General features: G+C 42.2%; 1 protein-coding gene across 1 annotated transcript in view; it reads right to left on the bottom strand.

The window, feature by feature from the left end:
- LOC100629999 (rho GTPase-activating protein 20) overlaps positions 1-23,893 on the bottom strand; it is an 84,855-nt gene that overhangs the window by 7,384 nt on the left and 53,578 nt on the right. The window contains exons 6-16 of the mRNA XM_070232849.1: positions 21,453-21,602; positions 20,431-20,472; positions 19,710-19,794; positions 15,655-15,732; positions 13,335-13,401; positions 10,750-10,905; positions 7,853-8,022; positions 6,314-6,475; positions 3,441-3,550; positions 1,877-2,066; positions 202-667 (exon numbers count right to left, since the gene is read on the bottom strand). Coding sequence (XP_070088950.1) covers positions 202-667; positions 1,877-2,066; positions 3,441-3,550; positions 6,314-6,475; positions 7,853-8,022; positions 10,750-10,905; positions 13,335-13,401; positions 15,655-15,732; positions 19,710-19,794; positions 20,431-20,472; positions 21,453-21,602 — 1,676 coding nt within the window. The remainder of the gene's footprint in view (positions 1-201; positions 668-1,876; positions 2,067-3,440; positions 3,551-6,313; positions 6,476-7,852; positions 8,023-10,749; positions 10,906-13,334; positions 13,402-15,654; positions 15,733-19,709; positions 19,795-20,430; positions 20,473-21,452; positions 21,603-23,893) is intronic.

Raw genomic sequence — 23,893 nt, 5'->3', positions numbered from 1 at the left:
ACGAGCTGCACCAGCAACTTCTTGAAGTCAGAGACCTCGACTTCTTTCTTTGGTCTCACAACAGTGTGCAACCCTGCCTGACCTGTGAGCCAGCCTGTGGAAGGAGGAGCAGGTGGGAATCACTGCCCTTGGGATGTGCTCTGGGATCCCCCGTCTAGGTATCTCCCATGACCCCTGGCGGCCTCGCTGCCTGTTTCTCACCGAAGTTAGTCGAAGGATCTGCAGGCTTCTCGCTGCCATCACAATGCATGGAGCTCTCCCCCAGGAGGGAAGCAATGTCTTCTCCGAAGTCAGTCGAAGGATCTGCAGGCTTCTCGCTGCCATCACAATGCATGGAGCTCTCCCCCAGGAGGGAAGCAATGTCTTCTCCGAAGTCAGTCGAAGGATCTGCAGGCTTCTCGCTGCCATCACAATGCATGGAGCTCTCCCCCAGGAGGGAAGCAATGTCTTCTCCGAAGTCAGTCGAAGGATCTGCAGGCTTCTCGCTGCCATCACAATGCATGGAGCTCTCCCCCAGGAGGGAAGCAATGTCTTCTCCGAAGTCAGTCGAAGGATCTGCAGCCTTCTCGCTGCCATCGCAATGCATGGAGCTCTCCCCCAGGAGGGAAGCAATGTCTTCTCCAAAGATCTGGAGGCAGTTCTCAATCAAAAATTGCACAAGAGAAATCTGCAACACAAAAGGGTAAAAACGGGGTGTTCTTTTTCATATGGCATAGTTATAAATCACATTTCATACATGAATCTTGGCTCTAACAAAAATTGTGAAAGAATACTAAGAAAAATTCAGAGAACCAGTTTTCTCTAAGAACGAACTGTGATACTTTCGTGAGTACTTTGGGCACAGGTTTTAAAATACTTTTCATCAGTGGACTAAAGGCATAATTTGTGGTCTAGTTTAAAAGCTAACATTTTTATATCAATGGTTACATCTTGAAAACAAAGGCAATTTTCAAATGTAACCCACATAGGATGTTTGGGGGAAGATGTATACTCTCTTATGAAATTTTATCTGTTCGTTTTCATTAAAAATTTTTTCCGGTTTTGTTGAGATATAGTAGACATATCGCATCTTAGGAAAATTTATAAAGCACCCAATAGACACGGATACGTGAAATTCATTTGTAAGTTTAGGTGCTGCTTCAACTTGGGCAGCAGAGATTTCTGTGGGTTTTTGTGAGGGAAGAAAGCAGCTGGAGAGACACCATTCAGTTTGTCTGGCTGCAGCCCCTCCTCTTGCATTGCCTGCCCCACCCTTACTTTCTGGGAAACTCTCTTGGGAAACAGCTGTGATCTTATTGGGCATGTTGTAGCTCTGATGGGATGTTCTGGAAGCTTTTACTAGTTTCCTCACCCTATAGCAGAGGCAAAATAGTAGCCAAGTATTTTTCTGAATGAGCCACAGCTGGCAGAGGAAGGTCAAAGTGTGTGGAGCCATGGGTGCTCATATTGCCCAAGCTGCCTAGGATGTGCCAGTAATGACCAGAGGAGCTGGGTGTTGTCGCCATCGTGTGATGAAGAAACCATGGCTTGGAAACTTTGCCCAGGGTTACACATCCCTCGGTGATTAGGCTGAGAGTTGAACCTTGGCTTGTCACATTCCAAAGCCCAGGTTCTCTTCTGTCATATCGGGCCGCTCCTCTCTCTGCTGTTCAGTCGGTCCAGAGTTTAGTCTCATGGACACGAAGGGAGGAGAGACTCCACTGCTCACAGTTCCCCCTTAACAACCCTCCTTCCCATCCCCACAGAGGAGGATAAATGACTCTGCCACTCAACGGATGCACTTTCAAAAACTGGTCTGTCAGAGTTAACACCGTCCATTTTGGGTTCCAAGTGGGGACTCTGACCCCTAGGGCACGCAAATGAGAGCTTTCATTACCTTTCTTGTGATGTCACTTTCGAAGTCTGCGCTGCAGGCATTGGGCAAACAAAGAATGCTTGGGGCTATGCAGGTGGCTAAGTTGTAAGCTGTCATCTGATTGACGGACGAATGCTGCTGAATGTTGTGCAGCACTCCAAAAAGATAGCGCAGGAGTGCTGCATTGGCTCTGGGCAGCTCGTCCAAAAGCCTAAAGACACAAAAATGGACCTTTAAAGACAGCACGTCATTTTGCTTAGGAAGTTGGAAATACAGAGAAAGGGAACAGAGGACTTCTTTGTAGAGCAGGCACAAGGCCCAGTGAACATGCACGAGAATGCAGAAATGGCCCTCCTAAACATGCTGCCTGAAATATTTCCCTGAAACGCCTAGAACGTGTTCTCATTTGGGCACATCTTATTAATATCGAATTTAATCTAAATATATTTTAAAACTCTGAAACATTGCAGAAACTCTTCAATTCAAGTTCACAAATCTCATTGATTAAACCAAACAGTGATGAAATTTGAAAGGCTCCCTTTGTTTTGAAGGTAGCAATATAGGAACACTGTCTCAGGGTAAGAGCCCAGCAAAGTTCCAGGCAAAAATGTTTCACTGAGTTCAGTTTCTGAACCAGATAAGAACTTCTCTGGCTAGTTAAGTGTTTGACAAAGGTAAGACCATATCCCTGGCAGATTGGTCCTTTAGCATCTCTCTTGGACCAAAGGATTTCATCTGCTCTCAGTTTCATATTGTCAAATAAAAATGGCAAGTAATAGGATATAGTGGAATATATGAGGAAGCCATTCTGGTGTAAACCTAATTCGGGCCTGACCTTGTCTTTCCAAAAGGGCCTGACCGAGGCCGTTGAGCATGCATTGTATATCTGCTTTAGAGATTCCCTATGGCAAGAGCAAAAGGACCTTGAGATAAAGTTGCAACTTCCCTCCCCCTCCCACCGTTGGTGTCTCCTTAAGGATTAAGCATCTTTCCTTAGGCTAGAAACTCACTGCTGTGTTCACCTGTGACCACCCAGCTTGAGACAATAGACTTGCCTCCTGCTGTGCCCTTGGAGATAGCAGACCCACTACCTGCTGTGTCCAGCAAGTGCTGTGCCGACAGGGCAATCTTGTGACTATTGTGGGAGGGACATTTCAATCATGTGAAACACCCTCTTTGAGGGTATATAACCACCCTATGTACCCCCACTTCTTTGGAGTGCTCTCTTCCTTTGTGGAAAGACCTCCCGGGTTATAATCCTAAAATTTCAGCTCAGAATAAACTCACCCACATTTTCATTTATAGATTGGTTATGGATTATTTTCGTCGACAACATATTCAGAAGGTGTAAAATGGTCAAGGATTCCTTATTAACAAGACTAGGAGAAGAACAAGAACTCAATAAGAGCAGTAAGGCATGCCTCTATTTTTGAACTGGCCTCCGTGGGAGTGGTCAAATCCAACTCTTTGGCATTGGTCATCATTTTAGTGGACAAAGCTGTAAAGTATAAGCTAATATTTTCCTAAGAGTATGTTGATTGTACTTTTCAGGTGTGCCCCAGTAGAGTAATCATAGCATCGTTACCTCTGAGTGGCAGCGATTTTCTCCTCCTCGTTCTCTCCATCAGTTATAGTGACCCATTTAGCATAGAGATCAGATGTAAAGACGCTCCCTGGGATGTTTCGAAGAAAATCCTTACACACATCAAAAGAAGAGTATTATTCTTATGGCAAATACATATTGGACAAATTACAGGGAAAACATGCAGTTGAAAAGTTGAGTTTCTGTCCCCACTTCCTTCTCAGGCTCCCCACACTGTGACCCACGCAGCGCTCAGCTCCACCTCTCCACTGACTTGCACACCCTGAAGTGGGTGCTTGGACTTCTAAAACTTAGAAGCATCAAAGCAGAGTGGGCCACAGTGGGAGTGAAGAGAAAGCCCCCTTCCATCACCTGGAACTTCCTCTTGGTGTCCATTTTAGTAAACTAGTGGAAACTGACAAGGTCCGGTGAGACGTCATCCTCAATCCTGCTAGTTTCTTGAGAAGAAATACCCATCCCCGTTTGAGACACAGTGCTTGCTCTTAACTCAAGCAAGAGAAGTTCCGAAACAAACCAAACGCGCACCCCCTCGTGCTCTCGCACACATATTAAGAGAGAACTGAGCCTTCTGACTTGAGGTATGTGTGCTCCTTGGGAGAACACTGCGTCACAATAGCCTCGTTCTTCCTGGTTTTAACTGTATGAACGTTCGATTCTGCAGACTGGGAAGCAGCAGACATTGGAAATATATCAAAATCCCCAATGGGTAACACTGTGTTACCCCTTACAGTCTGTGAGTGGGACATACAGATCCTTCCAAAAGAAGAAACTTACTAAAAACTTAGATACATCGCAACTTCAGGCCTCTGAGTATCAGGGCTACAGACGCACAAATGTCAGCTTCCTAAGTGGAGGCCTGGAACATCTGTCACTTTAGAGGGCTGAGGAACAAGTTTAATATCGTAGAATTGGGCCTATTAAAATTTACGGAAGCTTTAATGCTTGTGCAAGACTGAGGGGAAGTTGTCACATTGTCTTGCTAACTTCCAAGCACACCTAGCTTCCATTGTTCTCACTCAGCAGCACACGCCTTCTCTTAGTGGTGGCTTGCTCAAGAAGTGCCTCAGGGCAACTATCCTAATTAGAATCTAATGATGGTTCACTCATGCTAATACCTATTGAGCTGCTGTTAGTGCCAGGCACTGTTGTGAGCACTGGGGACAGAGCAGAGAAGCCAATGGACAGAGTCCCAGTCCTCTCACTTTGACTATGTTGATTGGTGTGTGGTACCCAAGGTATTGTAGCTAGCCATGGTAGTTAGTGCTTTTCACCGTGTTTCCTATGGAGTGCTTCCAATATATTTGGAGGGAGGAAGCAGTCCAACTCTGGCCGGCTCTTCGAGTCTGGGAGCGTGCAGGAGGGCCCTTGCCTCATGCGTACCACACTACATGCACTCGGAGCATGTGTCTCCTCTCTGTTTCCTGAACCCTGTTCTGTGGGAGCCCATTGGTGAGGCTGAGTGTGGTGAAGCCAGAACATTACCCGAGCAGAATATGCCAAGGGTATTCACTGCTGGACCTCTATTTTTAGACAGCTCAATGGCAGACTCAATGTGGTCCTGATGACGTACTCATTTCTGGTTTAGGTCAACACTCCAGTTCACTGGGCGTGGTATTATCAAAGCCAAGTTGCAAAGTCTGATTCCCCACCAAGATCAGTCAACTTTAGGAATGTCTAAGAACTATACCCACGAGTGGCCACCCCCTTGCTAGTCTGTACTTATAACAGACAGATAGGCAAGACTCTGCTGATGGGCAACTCTAACTCTTGCTGTAAAATCAGTTCCAGGTGTGCACCTCACAGAAGGCAACACTCAACTTGCTATTTGCATGCCTAGTGTATATTTCTAATCATCCCAGTGTCACAGTGCTCGACTCTAAGCCACTTCTGAACTGTCCCTATATATGACAGAGCTGAACAATCATGGGGAACAAGGAAAGACCAAATGGAATCTCGATTATAAGAGAATTTTAATAACCTATTGTAGTCATTTCTACTTATGACATTCCTCTTTAGAGCTGTTAACAAATACCAAGATGGATTGAGTCAATTCTTTCCCTGTTCTATGATTCCCTTCATAGAAACATAACTGGATATTTGTGATTTAGCTGTATCATTTAAAAAACTTTTTTGTATAAATCTATTGAATTTTCAGAATTCCAAACAAATTTTCGTTGCTGCACCTACTTTAAAAGTCAGATTTATAAGAAGCATGTGGTAGGAGCTTGTTACTGTGTGACCATAATCGTGGGTGGTGGGTTAAGCATAACAAACGTTAATAAAGGATGCCAAATTTGGTAAGGGTGAAAAGGCAAAAAAAGTGAAGTCACCCCTACACTACTTTTCAATTAAAAGAGACAGGCGAAAGGAGGATGAGGAAGTGAATGGAGCTTTTGGTCACTCATTGAGCATTTTTTGATTCATTGAATGACAAATGTTGGCTTACTGACTACGGTCAACCTCTCTATCTATTTTCAGATGTTTCATACGAATTTTCTTTTGTAAACTTTGCTTTCATTAGGACAATGGTGAAGAAGTCATCAAAAACAGGATGTTTGTTCTGGTAAACGTTCTGTATATCTAAGTGTGTGTTTAGGATTTTTATTATTATTATTCTGGGATAATGTTCAGGAATGAAGAAGGAGAAGGCGGTGTGTGATGAGAAAGGAAAGTATATCTAACATTTGGGGCTTTTAACACCCAAACTAACGCCCTTAAATTTGGACTTCGTGAAGTGTTTTTCAGTTTCTCAATCTATTATGCCTATTATGGTTCCTGGGCAATCACGGTGAAGGAAATTGATCATGTACCTTCAGAGTTACGCTGTGTGTGGATAATGCTAGAAGTTTCCCTACCTTTAAGACAGATGCGACCACAAGAACAGATTCACAGTCCAGGTTCACTTTGTCCCCAGCATTTAATGTCTCCTTTAGGGCTCTGCATGATTTTATATTGGCTGATTTTCTGAATATGCCCTCTGTGAGCGGCCCTTTTTGCTTGATAAAGCAAAGCATATCCTATAGGGAAGAAGAGAAAGGAAAAATCAATGGCACCTCGTATCCAGGAGCCCAGAGCACCCGCTCCCCGCTTGTCGGAGCTGGGGTAAGCGAGGTGCAGTGCTGGAGGTGGGGGCATGCAAGCAAACGTGGAATTTTTTTTCTCAGTGTCTCTATTTTCTACCCAACCATCCCTTCTACATTCATATGCTGAAGCATTTCAAACAGTTGTTAAGTCAGATTTTCCTTTTCAGTGAATTGACACTTTGGAATCAAACTTCCCTGCTTCCAGGCCTTTGTGGAATCACCCGCTCCTACTCCACCAATCTTTCCTCATCGTGCCCTAATATAGCTGCTCTTCCCCAGCTATGGAAATCTTTGTGCCATACCCGTGTCCCATTGTTCGTTCCCCTTTAAGGGGCTGCGTACCCCATTTCTACTTCCTGGATTGCGTTCCCTCTTTTAAAATCGGGCTCTCCAAACCCCGCTCCTCCTCCTCTAATTACATCCTCTTCTCATCACTCTTTCCTTTCCTTTTGCTGCATCTTCATGTCCTCTGCTTGTGGTGCAGAAAGGCTCTAGGTATTGGAGTCAGGTAATCCAAGGGACCCGAATCCTATGATGCTACTACATCTTGGCTGTGTGGCCTTGGGCACAGTGTACACTTTAGTGAGGTTACTTTTTTTTCTCGTTTGTGAAGTGGGAATGATGATAATCATAGCTACCCCCTAAATTTGCTGTGAAACTTGCAAGGACTGAGGTAGTAGGAGCATGGGACTGGCATGACACATTTCTTCATCGTTACCCTAAAATTCCCTAGATCTGGTAGAGTGCTTGGAGAGATACTGGACACTCAATAAATGTTGACAGTGACAATTCCATACACCAATTTGAGTTAACACAGGCCAAATTCTGTGGCTGTCACTTGACACATTCTATTTGGATGAAAGGATCCACATATGCCAGAGGCTGAGTCTGTATGCTTCAGCACTGGAAATACAGGTCAAAGTCACCTGAGAGATTCTGAGAAGTGAGACTGAGTAGACTCAGCTGAAGGAGGCTGAAGACTACTGTGGAGTTCAGAGAAGATGAGACGGGGTGGACTCTCGGAGACTCCTCCACATAGAGCCCATTTGCATTGATCTGAGCAGGCATATGTGGGCCTTTGCTGAAACCTATGGAATGGACAAGGGTATCTTTTCCTTGTCGTGTTTGCTTTAGGACTCTGCAGTACCTAAATCACATTTTATTCTCTGAAGTAATATTAGCAAAGCTTTTCCCCCAAAGCCAGCGGCTGTCTAAAGATTTCTCCGTTTAGGGATAGATTTAAACGAGACACTTGACTTCTCAGAGTTCTCTGTCCTCAGGAAAGCCACAGAAGCCCAAAATGAAACCCACCAGAAGAGAAGGGGGCAGGCTGTCACGTTCGCACACATCCCCGAGGCTGACGCCGAAGAGCTGCCCTGGCTTTGGGGATGGTGGCGTCACGTGTGGAAGGTCCTGGCAGGCGCTGGAGCCGCGCCGGAGGGCCCAGTTGCCCATAAAATTCCTTCTCACTGACTTCTGGCCTGAATCCAAAGAAGAAGTGAGATTATCAGTAGTAGTTAGTTTAATTTACTTACGGCACATTCATTGCGATGGCAAGAAGAAAGAGGAGCTGAGTCAGCTTTTGCACAGAATTTCCCACGTTCGGAAATTGGCCAACTGCATCCTTGTGGTGTTAATGTGCTCTTCTTCCCCTCATCCTGCAAACCTAGAGGCTTGCTCAGACTCGGGGTCACTTCTTCCAGGGGAAATGCTTCCTAGGCAGTGCTCTCTCCTGCCTGTTGTATGAGACACTTCACTTGTACTTGTCCGTGTTTTCTGATGTTTAGTATGAACAGTGGATTCAGGTGACAGATCACATTTCAAAAGCTAACCAGGTTTGGTTTTCAAATCAAGCAGAGTTTGGCAATCATCTGCTTTCATAGTAAGTCTCCTCCCACTCTTAGATTCCCTGTTTGCTTTCTGAACGCCCAACCATGGTCAACGTTCTTTCAGCAAAAGGATCTGCCTTGCAAGACACAACCTGCCTGAGCCCACTTCTCAGCCGGCCTCTGACCTCTGCTCCGGGGGCCACAACGCTCAGGCAGCTCCATGATGACTATCAGCAGTCAGGGTCCTTGGGAAGTAGTCATTAAATGCTGGCTATGTGGTAAGATTCCAGGTGGCCGTGTTTCTTCGGACACCCCACAAAGCTACCCAGAGATGATTTTTAACTACCCAACAGCCCCTGTCAAAAGAATGCTTTTCAAAGGAAAGGCGATCAGCAAGGAAAAGCTGAGTTCCAAGTTTCTACTGCTCAGCTATGAATGTTTACCTAATAAGGTACCTTAACATTTGTTTAAATCACATGTTTATACCGAATACTAAAAATGTCAACAGAGGAGCCAAGTTGTAGAAGGATAAACAGTGAAGCAACATTTCACCAAGTAGCCTTCAACGCCCAACCACTCGGCCTTCCCGGGAAGGAGTGAGTGCATCTCCATGTCCACTCACGTGGATGCAGTGCTCCTGGGGCTGGACCAGAGAGAGCAGGATCCGAGAAACAGAAGGCTCCTGGTTCTGCCGCTTAGTCAGATAAGTTTACTCAAAACTCTTTGAGCTTTGGTTTGGTCTACTTTAATGTAAATGATGCTACCTACACCTCTTTGGACTAAATACTAGAAGGTCCCACTCAGCATAAGGCATGGCTCATAGCAGCCTTGATAAATCTCATCTCCCTCACTCAGAGGCCTAAGGAGGCCTAGACATCTGTCTCCTCCCCCCAAAGCAGACCCCACCCCCATTCTCCGTTTGATTTCACTGCCTCCAGAAGGTAGCAGTCATGAAGGAATGCCACCACTCCCCTAACTAAGGCTTCCTCCTGCCTGGCATTCATACCCCTACCATTTTAAAGAGAGAGAAGAAAGCCAATACATTCTTAACTCCAGGAGAAGATTTCTATATGTCTGCATGTACAAATGTTTGTCTCAGATACACGTTCAAATATAGGTTGAGTTGTTGTATGCAACCTGGTTTTCCTACTCTTAACCTGATTTGATTATTTCTGAAACTATCCAAATGTATTCCATTATTCAGCTTAAACAAGAATGCTCTGAAGAAGAGTGCTCTATCCCTTGATACAAAGCTACACATTCAGCTACTCTATGAGCATAGACAGAAAGTATAGACAGTGAGCTAACATCTGTTGCCAATCTCCTTTCTGCTTGAGGAAGAGTGGCCCTGAGCTGACATCTGTGCCTATCTTCCTATATTTTGTATGTGGGTCGCCTCCACTGCTTGGCTTGATGAGTGGTGTAGGTCAGCACCTGGGATCCAAACCCACAAACCCTGGGCCACCTAAGTGGAGCGCACTGAACTTAACCACTACACCACCGGGCTGGCCCCCAAAACCTAGCTAGTTTTAAACAGTCCTGGCAAGATTTAGGTTAGTGTTTCCTCATGCTCCAATTAGGGTGTGTGTATTAAAAAATAAATTTTTTGAAACTTTATCCTTATAAAATAACAATCATAATAAAAATACTTTGAAGTAGAAATTCTATTCTGGCTCAAATACTTCCCAAATAAATAAAATGTCTTCTTCAGAGAAAGAAATATCAATGGGAGAATATTGGAGTGGTAGGGGAAAAAAATGACAAGAAGGAAGATAAAAAAGCCCTGACCGTAAACATTCAGTCTAGTTTTGGTCTCGCCCTGGGTCTGAAGCAGACGTGGAAAGCGAGCTTGCTGTGGGAACAGACTTGAGAGTCCAGTTCTCTCTGGAATCCCAAGGCCACTTCAGCCGAAGCCCAGAAGAGAGTCCAGTTCAATTCCATAACTCTTCGCTCCACTGGAGTTTTTGATTCCAGGTGTGTCTAAGACATGTGGTCATTTGGTCCCCTCCCGTGACAGACCGAGATACTGGACAAATCCCTGAGATTGGGAAGGCACGTTCTCGGGTTGTAGAAGCACATGCTCTGAGAAGACACATGGATGTGCAGACACAGAACTATATGGCAACAGTGCTCTGGGGATACAGAGAAGGGAGCAACTGTCTACCTAGAAGAATTAAAAAAGAAAAAAAACCTTCCTAGAATTGAGCTGGGTCTTGATTTCAGACCTTTGGAGTTTCTCTAAGCTTGATTCTGGGCGGGTACTGGGTCTCTGTCCACACGGGCCCTCCACCCACACATGGAAAATCAGCTCTGTGTCACGCGTTTGGGAAGTGGAGACATGAGCCAAGAGAAGGCGCTTGCCGGAGGGGAGGGGCTCACCTTTCCTCTGCTGGTTTCTGGCTGGGTGCCTTGGCTTCAGGATGAATTGGCCTTGCATTTCTGGGGACTCCTGGAATGTGGAGCCCTCTGGTCCCTGTGGCAGGAGCCCAGTGGCTGGACGATGGCTCATTTTAATTATGTAGGGATGCTCATGTCCTGTACAGAGAAAAATCTAACTATGCATCAGGATGATGGTGATGGATTAGGATCAAACCTCCTTACTGTGAGCGTGTGGGCCACACCAGTGTGTGCTGCCATTCTCCCGCAGCTTCTGGATGAAGAAGGCTGTGCTCCCGAGCGAGCGCCACGTGCACCCTCACGGGCGACACCTTGCAAAAAGCAGGTGCCCAAGCAAAAGAGTTTAAAAAGGAAAGAGAAAAAGATTTTTAACCACGTTGCTTTCTTTGGAATGCATAGATCCGTAAGTGCATTGCACAATGTTGACTTTTGCTGTGTTTCCCTCCGAGAATATTTAATGCCTTCTAGTTTCTGCCTTGACACTAGCTAGATCTGTACATCTGAGGCAAATTACTTGACCTCTCTGAGCCTGACATTCATCCTTTTAAATGCTTACCCTCACACAGATTTATAAGGATCAAGGAAAATATATTAATAAACATTGGTGGTCAATGGTTTTTAAAGAATTGGACCATATATGTTCAGAATTGCTGTGATCACTGTTGTCTCACTCGTAATGTCATTTTAACACAGATTTTTTGTTTCCTTTTGTCAGTTCTAAAGACAAGGACTCCTCAAGAGCAGCAGGGCTCTGTGCCTTCAGCTGCCCTCCCACAGCTGCCCACCCTCCCAGGGCCCTGCCAGGCAGCCATCAGAGGGAAGGCTGCACGGTGTTGGAAACCCAGAAGCAAAGTGCAAAACAGAGTTTACAGAGTGGAAAACTGCCCCCAACATCACCGGGAGTTGCCTGCCATGTGATTTGTTTTGCTCTTCCATGCTTTAAATTGCTTCCTCTCCATAGAGTTCTCTGTGGAGAATTGCACTTTTCCCCAACAGTGTGGTGCGGATTTCATTCTTGAAGAATACAGGCATGCCTAGTTTTATTGTGCTTCCCTTAATTGCATTTCACAGATACTGCACTTTTTACAAATTGAGAACTTCCGGCAACCCTATGTCAAGCAAATCAATCAGCACCATGTTTCCAACGGTGTTTGCTCGCTTTATGTCGCTGTGTCATATTTTGATAGTTCTTGCAATATTCCAGTCTTTTTCATGATTATTATAGTTGTTATGGTGATCTGTGATCAGTGTCTTTGATGGTACTATTGTAATTGTTTTGGGGCACTATGAACACTGCCCATCTAAGATGGAGACCTTAATGGATAAATGTGTGTGTGTTCTGGCCTCTCCACTGACCTGACATTCCCCTCTCTCTCCATATCCTCAGGCCTCCCTGTTCCCTGAGACATGACAATATGGAAATTAGGCCAGCTAGTAACCCTACAATGGCCTCTAAGTGTTCAATGAGAGGAAGAGTCACACACCTCTCACCTTAAATGAAAAGTGAGAAATGATTAAGCTTCCTGAGGAAGCCATGTCGAAAGCTGAGGCGGCTGAGAGCTAGTCCTCTGGCACCAGAGAGTTAGCCAAGTCATGAACACAAAAGAAAAATTCTTGAAGGAATTCAAAGTGCTCCTGCAGTGAACACATGAATGAGAAGAAAGCAAAACAGCCTTATTGCCGACAGGGAGACAGTGTTAGTGGTCTGGATAGAAGATCAAACCAGCCACAACACTCCCTTCAGCCCAAGCTTATCCAGAGCAAGGTCCTCACTCTCTTCAATTCCGTGAAGGCTGAGAAGACCTCCTGCCAGGTCTGCGACAGAGCCTGTCCCTTCCCTTGTCTTAGTCCCTCTATTTTCCGCACTGAACAAATTTGGTGATCCAAGATTTATTATTATTCTTTTAGCTCACTTGCTCTAATAACGATTTTAGGAGAGGTGTAATCGATTTATCAATGACCTCAAGAACAATGCTAGAAAACTCGGCCTGAGAAACAGCAAAGTACCGGTGGTTTAGTCAGTGAAGACGTGAGGAGTTAACTGCGATTATCTCATCTTCCTTATGATGCTGAGAAAAGTTTCAGACACAGAGCAAGTATTAAATAAATATTTGTACTTGGATTCAGAGGTATGGCTGGATTTTTTAAGATTCTCACAAAATAGAGGCTACTTAGTAGTTAGGAACTGGAACAGAGGAATTCAAGACTGGAATATAAAAAAATAAATAGATGGGAAAAGAAATTCCAATCCAGGTTGCCATCATACCTGAGGAAGTAAGTATGTATAAGTTTTTCAAGACAGCTCTGCTTGTCAAGTAAAAAAGTAAAGAAGAAAAACTCACATTTCCCACAAACTAGACCATAAGCCGTGGAATGAAGAGATGTTATCAGTGCCTGGGATAGAGTAAGTGCTTAGTAATTATTTAATAAATGTAGGAAGGAATATTGCATAAGATTTTCACTTTTAAGGGTCTTGGAGCTTGAGACTGAGCAACCGTTCCTTGGAGACTTCAGAGTTGCAGTTTTCTACCCAATCAGCCCCCTCTGAGATGTTCCCAGACACTTACCAGTGAGTGGGCATGGGGCCTCTTTCTTGCCGGAACTGACCCACAGCTGGTAATCTTTCTCAGAGCCCTTGGAAACAAAAAGAACTATGTGTCACACTAAATCTTTCACATCAGGTACCAGTTCCTTAGCATTTCTGCTTCCAAAAAGAAAAAATTGGGGCCAGTATAAATGCTATTTGGTCAATGGGGGTGGCTACAGTTTTTTGAAGTCAATGGCGCCGATTTCAGTAACCCCTTATCCCTCTCACAGCCTCCAATAGACCCTCCCTGATTCTTGTCCCTGTTGATGAAGGCCAAGGATCTATGGAACCACAATGCAGTCAGCCCCTCAATTTGGGCATGGCCGATAGCAAAAGAAATCACAGTTATGCCCCCTTTATTAAGGAGGAAAAGTCTAATCTTGAGAGTCCTGCCTTCTGCTATCTCCAGACTCCTTGGAGAATGTTGGCTTTTGCCTTCAAATGTCCCTGCCCAGACAAGCATGCTGTCCAGAGAGCCACACACCCTGCCATGACTGTTCCATGAAAGTAAAGCTTGAAAGGCCTCGATGGCTCAGCAACCCTGAGCTAAAGGAGGCGGAAGCCCAGGAGGCCTTGAGGAGATGGCCCAGTGAAGTCAGCGCACTGACTCTGGTGCAGACGCGGGAAAGAAGCCACAAGAACTGTAACCGAGAGAACAGGTCAGATGCAGAGCACAGCCACTCCCAGCAGAATCATTGCCAGTAATGCTGTAAAGCCTACTCGGAACGAACAAGTCGAAATTATAAAGACAGCTGAATTATTTTAAAGAGTTCTCCAAGAGAGGGTAAAGCAAAAAATGTTTGAAACGGAATTGTTGGTGATTGATAGGTACCGTGCTTGCCCTTGACTCCCGATTAAAAATCAGTCTAGCCCTTCTGAAGGAGAGTCCCAGCTATGGCAGCCATCACACACACATACACAGGCACACACACGTGCCTGCACAGCTAAATCTGCTCAAAATTGTGTTGCAAATACGAAATGAGAGCTAATAAAAACCTTTTCTTTTAAGGTAGGGATTGGAAACACTGTGTTGGAATCTCTTCAATCAGGCATACATATATAGCCAAATAAGCCCAACTCTTCATTAAAATAGAAATTTTTTTGTCTAGTGAGATTGATCACTTTACGCTAAGGAAAATTAAAATCATGAAATAAAATGAGCTATATCATTAATCAATCTCCCTAACCTCATCCCTAAAAACACTCACTCTCTTCCAAGGTTTAATTGTTATTCAGAGTGTACACATCTTCTAGGTTAGAAATCAATGCAGAAGTGTGCTTTACTCATGCATATAAATTCCAATTCATTTAAAATGTATTATTATTAATTCTGTTTGTACAGAAATCATTGGCTCCTTATGGAAAATTCTGGTTGCCCTTTGCTTTTAAGAGGCTTTATTATACCATTGGGTTAGGCAAATTTTAAATACAAGTCTTGTAATTACGCCCTGTCACTGTAGCAGGGCATTTTTACATTTCCAGAGAATTTTATTTGAGGAGCCGTGCTTTACAAGTGCTTCCTTGTTTTCTGTCCATCTGCATGTCACTCTCCCTCTCTTTTCCCTGACACAACCTTGTCCTCAAACGTATGTATCTCTCACCAAAAAGAATTTCAACAGCTCACACCAGCTCCATCAAAGTATCAAAGAGCAGACACTTAAAAGCAGAACAGGATGAAAGTGATGTGGACACAAACGCCCCCGGATTCGTGGTCTCATTCAGAACTTGTCTCCTCCTTTACCAATTCACAAAGGGCATTAGCCAACTCATCCTCAGGGTCTGCATCAATGGGGTGGAGCCTGTAGCCAGGTGGTCTTTATATCAAAGTTCACAAGAAAACATCTTATTTAGGGTTCATCATACTGAGATTGAGTCCTTGAATGACAACCAGGGCAAATGGCGATGGGAGGGGAGGAATCAGGAAAGAATATACAGAAGGAACAGTCCAGTGGAGGAGGAAATATTTAGAATCTTATGTGATTGTCCATGTATAAAATACATACAATAAAAATGCATTTTGCCATTAGCACTCTAAAATTATAGCCCAATTTCATTATGCTATTACTTTCCATTTGCACAAAATTTAAAATGGGAATACAAGAATAGCAACCATATATAGGTTAATAATATAGCTTTGCTGCCTTCAATTTCCAAATTTGAAGGGGGACAAAATATGGCTTTGAAATCCATAATAATCAGTTGTCATGATGGGTGGTGCATTACGCAAACACACACACACACACACAAATCTCAAAAATTAAAGTTGGTTTTTAAGTAAAAATAGTTTGCAGGTAACTTACAGTTATTCCAAGCATTGGTAGTGACATGTTGATAATGTTATTCACTGTATCCGAATTGGTCACTGTTACAGTTACAGACTGTAAAAAATAAATGTGAAAAATTGCTATAATTTAAATTTGAAAAATTTAAATAATTTTTGTCAAATTACTATCCGTTTTCTAAAGGCAAGCTCATTTTCAGGTAGTGACACAGCACAGCACATGCAGAGCACGAACCCCTAAATACCATTTACTTTCATTCCTTTGTATAACATGAGGCTAGTAGGAAGCATTTCAGTAAATCAAACATTTCTCTGAAAGGATTTGTGGCACAAAAAACATAACAGCTTAAGCAAGAAGGAGAAAGACTGAGAATTCCGGGCAGGCCCGTGGGCTGGTCCTCAGCACCTTGAGGCTATTTCTGTAATGGAGGGGGGGTGGTTTAAAAAGGAGGAGCTGAACCCTTTCTCTTCCTGAGTTGTGCTTTTGTAATATGGCTTTATTTCTTTGCAATTACATACTTGGTATTGGTAAAATCAGAAGAACTGGCTATAAAAGGCATTTTTAAAAGCTATTCTTTAGTGAGTACTTTCTTTGTGTCTGGCATGATGGTCACTAAGTTTTCATTGTCAAGATATGTTGAGAAAATTAAATAAAACCAATGAGTCCAGGAAACTAGACTGAAAATTTGAGAAACTCAAGTTCCATTCCAAACTCTGCCAGTGACTAGGGTATTCACAATAGCTCCCTGCCACACCTCACAGTGAGAAACTGCTCCATTAAAATAGGAAGACAGTTTACAGAAAAGTACCCGAAAGCAATTAATAGGATTTTGAGATATCTATTGAACTCTGAACTCCAAAAGACATTTTAAAAGAAGAAAAACGGTAACCAAGAACACTGACTGCGCACATAGTTTTGGAGTATTATCAGGCAGGAAGGCCCCTGTCCTGAATCAACGGTGCTTAAAGAAGACAGACAGCATAAGGGGACACTCAGAGGCTTGAAGATGACATTAAAAACAAAGGGAATCCTTTCGTAATTCATTCCTTGTCCTTTCATTGTATTTTTCTTCGTATGAATTCAATTGCTTGATATGACAGATGGCCCTGAAACTTGCTTATAATGGGACTTCTATCAATGAAAGCATTCATTGATTTCCAACTACTTGTAGCCCTAAGGATTATGAGAAAGTGCTTCAGAACCCAGTGGTAGAGCTCCGAGGGCCCAGACGCAGGCATGCTGGGAGCCTCCTGTGCTGACGTGTCTGGGGGCATTCAAACATGGGGTTTCCCTCGGGACCTAACCAGAAGTAAGGGTGCTGCTGTTTTTAAGATGTCTGAAGTCCCTTCAATACAATCAAAAACTCTCCCATGAAAGATTTTTTAAAGTAAAAGAATCTCTTTTCAAATGCTAATCATCACTCCCTAATTTATCTGGTCTGTAAGATAACGGTTTTTCCTGGCATAAGGAACATATTATGTTCAAAATAGTCATTCCAAGGATGTGTGTATTTCTTCCTGCATGTTGTCTGTTCTCCAAAACAGATAAATTCCAGTAGACAGAGCTCTTTGCAAACAAACGCCTTAAAAAAATTAACTATTTCATCAAATAATTTGAAAAAAATGGAAATGTGATTTTTTTCATAAGAACTAAAGCGTTACTTGATATATGAAGAACCAGGAAAATGTGATCAATTCTCAAGAGTTGAGGACAACCCTGAGATGATCTAAACGTTGAAATTATTAGCCAAAGACAGCTATTACAATTATGCTCAATTATAGAAATGAAAATATGGTCATAATAAACAAAAATATAGGAATCTCAGCATAGAAATTAAAAATATTGAAAAATAGAAATTTTTTATCTGAAATCTGAAAAAAAAATTGAAACTACACAGGCTAAATTGCATAATGAAGATGACAAATGGAAGAGGAAATGATTTTGAAAGTAGATAATACAAATTATCCAATGTGAAGAGTAAAGGGGAAAAAAGAAGATTGAAAAAAATAACAGAACCTGAGGGGCCTGTGGACAACATCAAAGTGTCTGATATACGTGTAACTAGAATCTCAGAAAGAAAGAAGAGAAAAAATGGGGAAGAAAAAAAAATGAGGAAATAATGACCAAAATTTCCCAAACTTTAGACATAATTTACATTCATAAAGACATAAATTTAAAAACTCAAGAAGTTTAGAAAATGCCAAACAGGATTTTGTTTGGCAAAAAAACATATTCAAGGAAAACCATGCTCTGATACCCACACTGCTAAAAACCAAAAATCAGAAAAAATCTTGAAAGCAGCTGAAGAAAAATGACAGATCATATGCAGATGATTAATGTTTGAATGATCACAGACAACTCATCAGAAGCATAAAGACCAAAAGACAGCGGAATATCTTTAAAGCGCCGAAAGAAAAAAAATTGCAGGCAAAATTCTACATCCAGCAAACACATCTTTCAAGAGTGAAGGTGAAATAAAGACATTTTCAGATAAAAGAAACTAAGAAAATCTGTTGGCACCAGATCTGCATAACAAGAAATGCTAAGGAAAGTTTCTCCATGGTGAAATGAAATAGAATTAGAGGGAAATTTGGATCTTCGGGAATGAATGAAGAACATTAGAAATGTTTGTTTTGTGTAACGTTTATGCAATTAAAGTTCATTTTCAAAAATTTAAAGGTGATTTTCCATGAAAAATTCTGACTGCAACCCCTGCCCTAAGTGAAATGAGAGCAGGCTGTGTGCTTTCCTAGGGAACACTCCAGTCTTATCTCCTCAAACAGAGCATCTCTTGGATACTCAGAAACAGATCAGAATATTTGCACGGCTTTCCTACTGGCCAGGAAATAACTGTCTTAAACTGCCTCTTTTTCCACCTTCACATACTATCGTGTGTGATCGAGAGCTCCCGTAACAGATAACAGAACAAAGTGATATGAAAAACACCCAGAATATTTGCTCCTCAGGGTCAATGTCTTAGCTCCTGCACTACAGTTTCAGAGATCAAATTCTATAGAAACAACTGAGGTGAATGGTTTTTTTCCCCAGTGGCATCAACAAAATAAGGTAGAAATATACTGATCTCTTAAAAGTCTCAACCTTTTCAGTTCAATTAGTGCTGACATTCCTCAGAATGAAAGACTTTTCAAAACTTCTCCGCATTTTTAATACCTGACCCTCCAGTAGATTCTCTCCTAGAAGAGGGACATTACTGAGGCCAGCCGGCAAAATGGGAACATGAATGGTAGCTTCAAGTATCACACCAATGTTCAATGGACTAAAGGCGATAACTGTATGGTGTTATAGAAGGGAATACCCTTATGCTTAGGACATACCCAAGTGTTTAAGGATAAAGGACCGCGACGTATGTGTGACCCTCAAAAATAGGTATCTTCATACACAATATGGAGAAGGAGAGAGAGACAACAAAATAAATGATAAAGCAAATGGAGTAAAATGTTAACCAAATAGGTGAATCTAGCTAAAGGGTATATGGGTGTTCTTTATACCTTTTGTATTTTTGCAACTTTTCTGTAACTTTACAATTATTCTAAATAAAACATCCTAGGAAGAAAAAAACTGTGGAAACAACCCAGGCCACTCTGCATGTAGCAACAATTGGAAAAAATGTTTCATTCTAATAGGAAATACCTGGTTGTGAAAATCACTTTATTACAACAAGCCACTATAATTACCATTAGCAGGATCCAGAGAAACATTAGGAACGTTTACCATGCAATATTCTTTTCATGCTTAAGCACTGAAGCCATCATAGATTCCTCTTGCTTCATATCACCTGGGATTCACGTTTTATGTCACAGTATGGATACAGGAAAATACAGTTTTCCACTTGGTACCTTCTAAATTCTCTCTTTCTCTTCCCCTCTCTTCCTTTCTCCCTCCCTCCCCCTCATCTCCCCTTCCTGTTTTTCTTTCCTTCTCTCTCCCTTTCTCTCTCTCTCTCTCTGTTTCTACCTCCATCTCTCTCTGTCTATGTCTATGCCTTTCTCTTTCATTCTGCCCAAATAAAGAACTTGGAATTTAATTTAATTTTTGATCTTAAAAATACTCACACAGACACAGTTCTTAATGTCCTCAGTGACGATTTTGAGGGGAATGCTCTCTGGCTGGTCCTTCTCTTTGGCTAGATTGATGCACCTAATCACATTCAATAATAACCCAAAATAGAGTAGGATGGATTAGCTATTAGCTTCTTTTCAAATAATCTATACTGCTAATATTTTCAGTCTACTTGGTTATTTTTGAAAGCATATAAATAGACTCGGCAAAACCAAATTATGAGTTGGAAGAATATGCAAAAATACTTCATGAAAGTAAGACATGACCCAGAAAATAACGGGTTGCCCTTGTCGTGTGAGATTTGGCAGTAGATCCAGTCCTCAGAGCTCTCCTGCCTGATTGGAGAGCCCAGCACCTTCCTGGGTTCAAGGGTAGGAAGTAGCAGCTGCTTTGAGAATCACTCAGTAGAGTAACCTGCACTTAGGGAAATTGAGCATGTGTTTTCAGAGTAACATTGGATCCAATCATTAGGTTGGAGAGAAGGGGAAGATGAGAGTGACAAGCAGAACTTCCTCAAAAATAAGCAAAACATGCATGTAAGTGAGAGGACATTTTTGCAGTAGCAGCCGGGTAAATCTAAACAAGGAGTTATTTGAGGATGCTCGCACAGCTTCTACTAGAGAGAGGGAGAATAGTTTGAGGGTGCTGCCATGAAGAGATCTGCAATCTTTTATTGTGGATCAAAGATTTAGAATATGTATACTGAAAAAATACCTTTGAAGGGAAGAGTGCCATTTTTCCTTTAGTTCTGAAGAACTGCAATTTAAAAAAAGGGAGAAAAATTAACTACATAAAATACTTATACTAAGATATTAGAACTGCCATTGCAGATGAAAATAGCAGCAGCCGTTTATCACTGACGTGGATGTGCGTGTCAGTTGTGCTCTCCTCATCGTTGGGCATTTGATGGGCCCTGCTGTTTTCCAAGCAGTGTTACAGCAATGGGAAATAGATCGTAAAGTGGGAGAGCAGTTGGTGTGGAATCTAAACACATAATTGCAACTATGTGAGGCAAGCTATGTGATCACGGGCAAATCAATTAACCACTCTGAGTTTCAGTTTCCAGAACAGGAAAAGGGTTAACTATACCTCAGAGCGTTCCTGCAGCTGGCAGTGCTATTCAAATATAAAAAAGGACCCCTGTGAACCCAGAAGTGTAGACTCAGGATATCCAGGGTCGGGGGACCACATTCCCCATCCTCGTGCCAGTCTTAGAACATGTCTCGGAACACTAACTTGTACTCTGGGACCATACCTTTGTCTTGAATTGTCACCTCTCTATAGACACCAAATAAGACAATATGTACACAGCAATTCAGGCAACCCAGTATTTGATGACATGATTAATTTTATTTGTATAATTAAATACTATTTTTAAGGGAATGAATTTGAGAGTATAAAAGCAATTTTTCAAACTGACTTGGACTATTTAATAGTACTTGCTCACGGAAGATATTCCAGTGATTTAAAAACACAGCTACTCACTGGGGATTAGGGGCAGGATGTTGAGAGGGGCCTTAAACCTTACTCCATGTACCCTGAACATCCACCTCCCCAAGTAGCTCCTAGAGCCCATTTGAAAAAGCACTCATCCAAAAAGGAAAGGAAATTACTCCAATAGTTCCCATTGTTCATGATCAATTTGCACATAAAAACCTTTTGGGGGAAAGTACATACAAGTGTCATTATGAGAGGTCAGAAAAGGAGTCATTGAATACAAAAGCTGTAGGTCTTACCTGAAGGTGGCCACAAAGTTCACTGTGGGCCAGCCCAAGACAAAGGACCTCTTGGCAGAGGTTTCCACTTCTCCAAATTTGTCCAAACAGTTGGCAATCCATATGGTGTTCAGGGGTACTTTATTTTTTATTTTAAAGTTTTTTTTGTAACTAGAAAGATAACCAAACAAGACCTCTGTTAGTTTGTTTCTTAAATGTTATGGGAACAGCTGTGCTCATGGTAAGATGCCAATTCTCACTGCCTCAGGGTGCAACGTGCCTCCTTTAGCTCTGTGACCCTCTGTGCTCCGCACAGTCAGGGGTTGGATGGGTCTTTACAAAGTGTGTGCTGAGTGACGCCTGGCCCAGGAAGGCCCTGAAAACACAATGGCAGCAAATAGCCATTTTTCTGCATGTTGAGGATTGAGTATGGACCATACTCTACATTTTAGAGCTTTTTTAGAGAACCATTAATTCATTTATTATTCATTTATTATTGTTATATTTGTTATTATAGTCACATATATCATTTTATTTACTTAATGATTTATTATTACTATAATTAATTTATTATTTGTTCATGTCTTGCTTACTTTAAAAAGCCTTTGAGTAGCTGAAGAAAGATACATGATACATGATTTATAAAGATAATTATACAACTTTTTTCTTGAGAATCAGACTAAAACAGCAATAAGCTTGGATCAGAGGGATTTAAAATACATTTTCAGCCTTAATTTTTTAAAAGATTTTCTAGCGTTTAAGCATAGGTTATTTTAAATTTCCTTTATTAAGATTTCATTCATATCATTTTCTACCAGGTTCCGGATCAAACTGAAAAACTGTTAGCGCGTGGACTGAGCTCAAAATTCAACCAATTAATCGATTGGTCCCACATCAGTGCCCAGGAGGTCTTACATGTGAGTCATGGAGATATTTCCCATTTATCTCTGAGGAATCGGAAAGTGATCGACTTTGTCAGCAATGAAATGGTTTTCCGACAGTTTCTGCCTAATCTCCTTTGACCTCTGACATGGAAACCACTATATCTCTCGGTTAACTCACAAATTTAACACTCAGGCGAGCCTGAGATTTAGACGGTACAAGTCCTCTGAAGGATGCCTAGGGAACACGGGCACGCCACTTCGGAATTGCCTCCTATTCAGAACCACATGTGGAAACGCTAAAGCTAAAATGAGATCCAAGACACCTCAGGTTCAAAAACCCCTAAGACTCTGCTGACTCATGGAACAGTTAAAGCAAAAAGGCTTTGATGGGATTTATGAAACGAAAATAATTCTGCAGGAAGCCTACCTGAAGGATGACCTAGATTCAAACGTTAGGGTACAGTGGATGCAAATACGCCTTGTGACACAGGTGGCTTCTTAGACATTTCTTTCACATTTTTACCCTATGTTGATGTATTTGAAGATTTGTGTGAAACACAATCAATTCTCAGATAAAATAATTGTTCTAGATCGTAACTCTAAAAGCATTATGAAGCTAAAAATAGCCTACTGCCGATAGGAAAGAGAGACACGTGTCTACTTGTTTTTACAGATTTTAAAAGTTTTGTCATGTAGATGTCCATGTGTGGAGACACCTAAGGTACTGTGTGGAAAATTCCAAATATGTGCACCTGAAAGAGTCATTTCTTTAATTCTCTCCAAAGTTCCATGAAGTCCCAAGATTATCCACTTCCTTGAAACCAAACCACGGAGTTGTCAAAAGCCCAGAGTATGGTTTTCAGTCTCCTATAACATTTATTGAGCTCCCACCACATGCCAAGCACTATTCTACATATTTTACAAAGATTACTTCACTTAATCCTCAATCCACTATATCTATTAGCTCCATTTTATAGATGAGGAAACTCACAGAGAGATTAAGAAAATTGCCAAAAGCAAGAGATGGGCTTTGAAGCCAGACAGCCTAAGTCATGAGCCTATGCTCACAAGCACTCGGCCTCCATGAGTGCTGACCTGGACAGTTCCATGTAGTGCCCTCCTCATCGTTCCTACCTCCAGCCTCCTTTCTCCCCCCAGAGCCATCAGGCTTTCTGACGGTATTGTTCTCTCATTTGAGAGTGAGAGGATCAATCTCCTGACATTCTATCAACAAAGCTAAATGCTAGCCTGGAAATACTGAAAATGTATTACAGCAAAGGCTTGTACTACAGTGGATTCTCCTGAGATCTCACCGCATTTCTCTGCTCTCAGTGTCTGACTCTTCAGATTATGTCAGTAGAAACGAGAAGGGATGAACCTTATGGAAACTGGCTCAAAGGGAGCAGGAGGAAAAAGGCAGTTTTTATTTCTACGGCATGGGCCCTTGATATCGGTCTGCTAAGATGATGGTATCCCTCTTGCTTTCTTCTACCTCAACTTGGACAAGGGAGCGTGAGCCCCGGTGAACTGTGGAAAGTCACAGATTCTAGGGAGATTCCCCTCATTCTAAGGCACAGG

The sequence above is a fragment of the Equus caballus genome, chromosome 14 (assembly GCF_041296265.1).
Source record: "Equus caballus isolate H_3958 breed thoroughbred chromosome 14, TB-T2T, whole genome shotgun sequence".
Lineage (NCBI taxonomy): Eukaryota > Metazoa > Chordata > Mammalia > Perissodactyla > Equidae > Equus > Equus caballus.
This window is presented reverse-complemented; position numbering and strand designations above follow the sequence as displayed.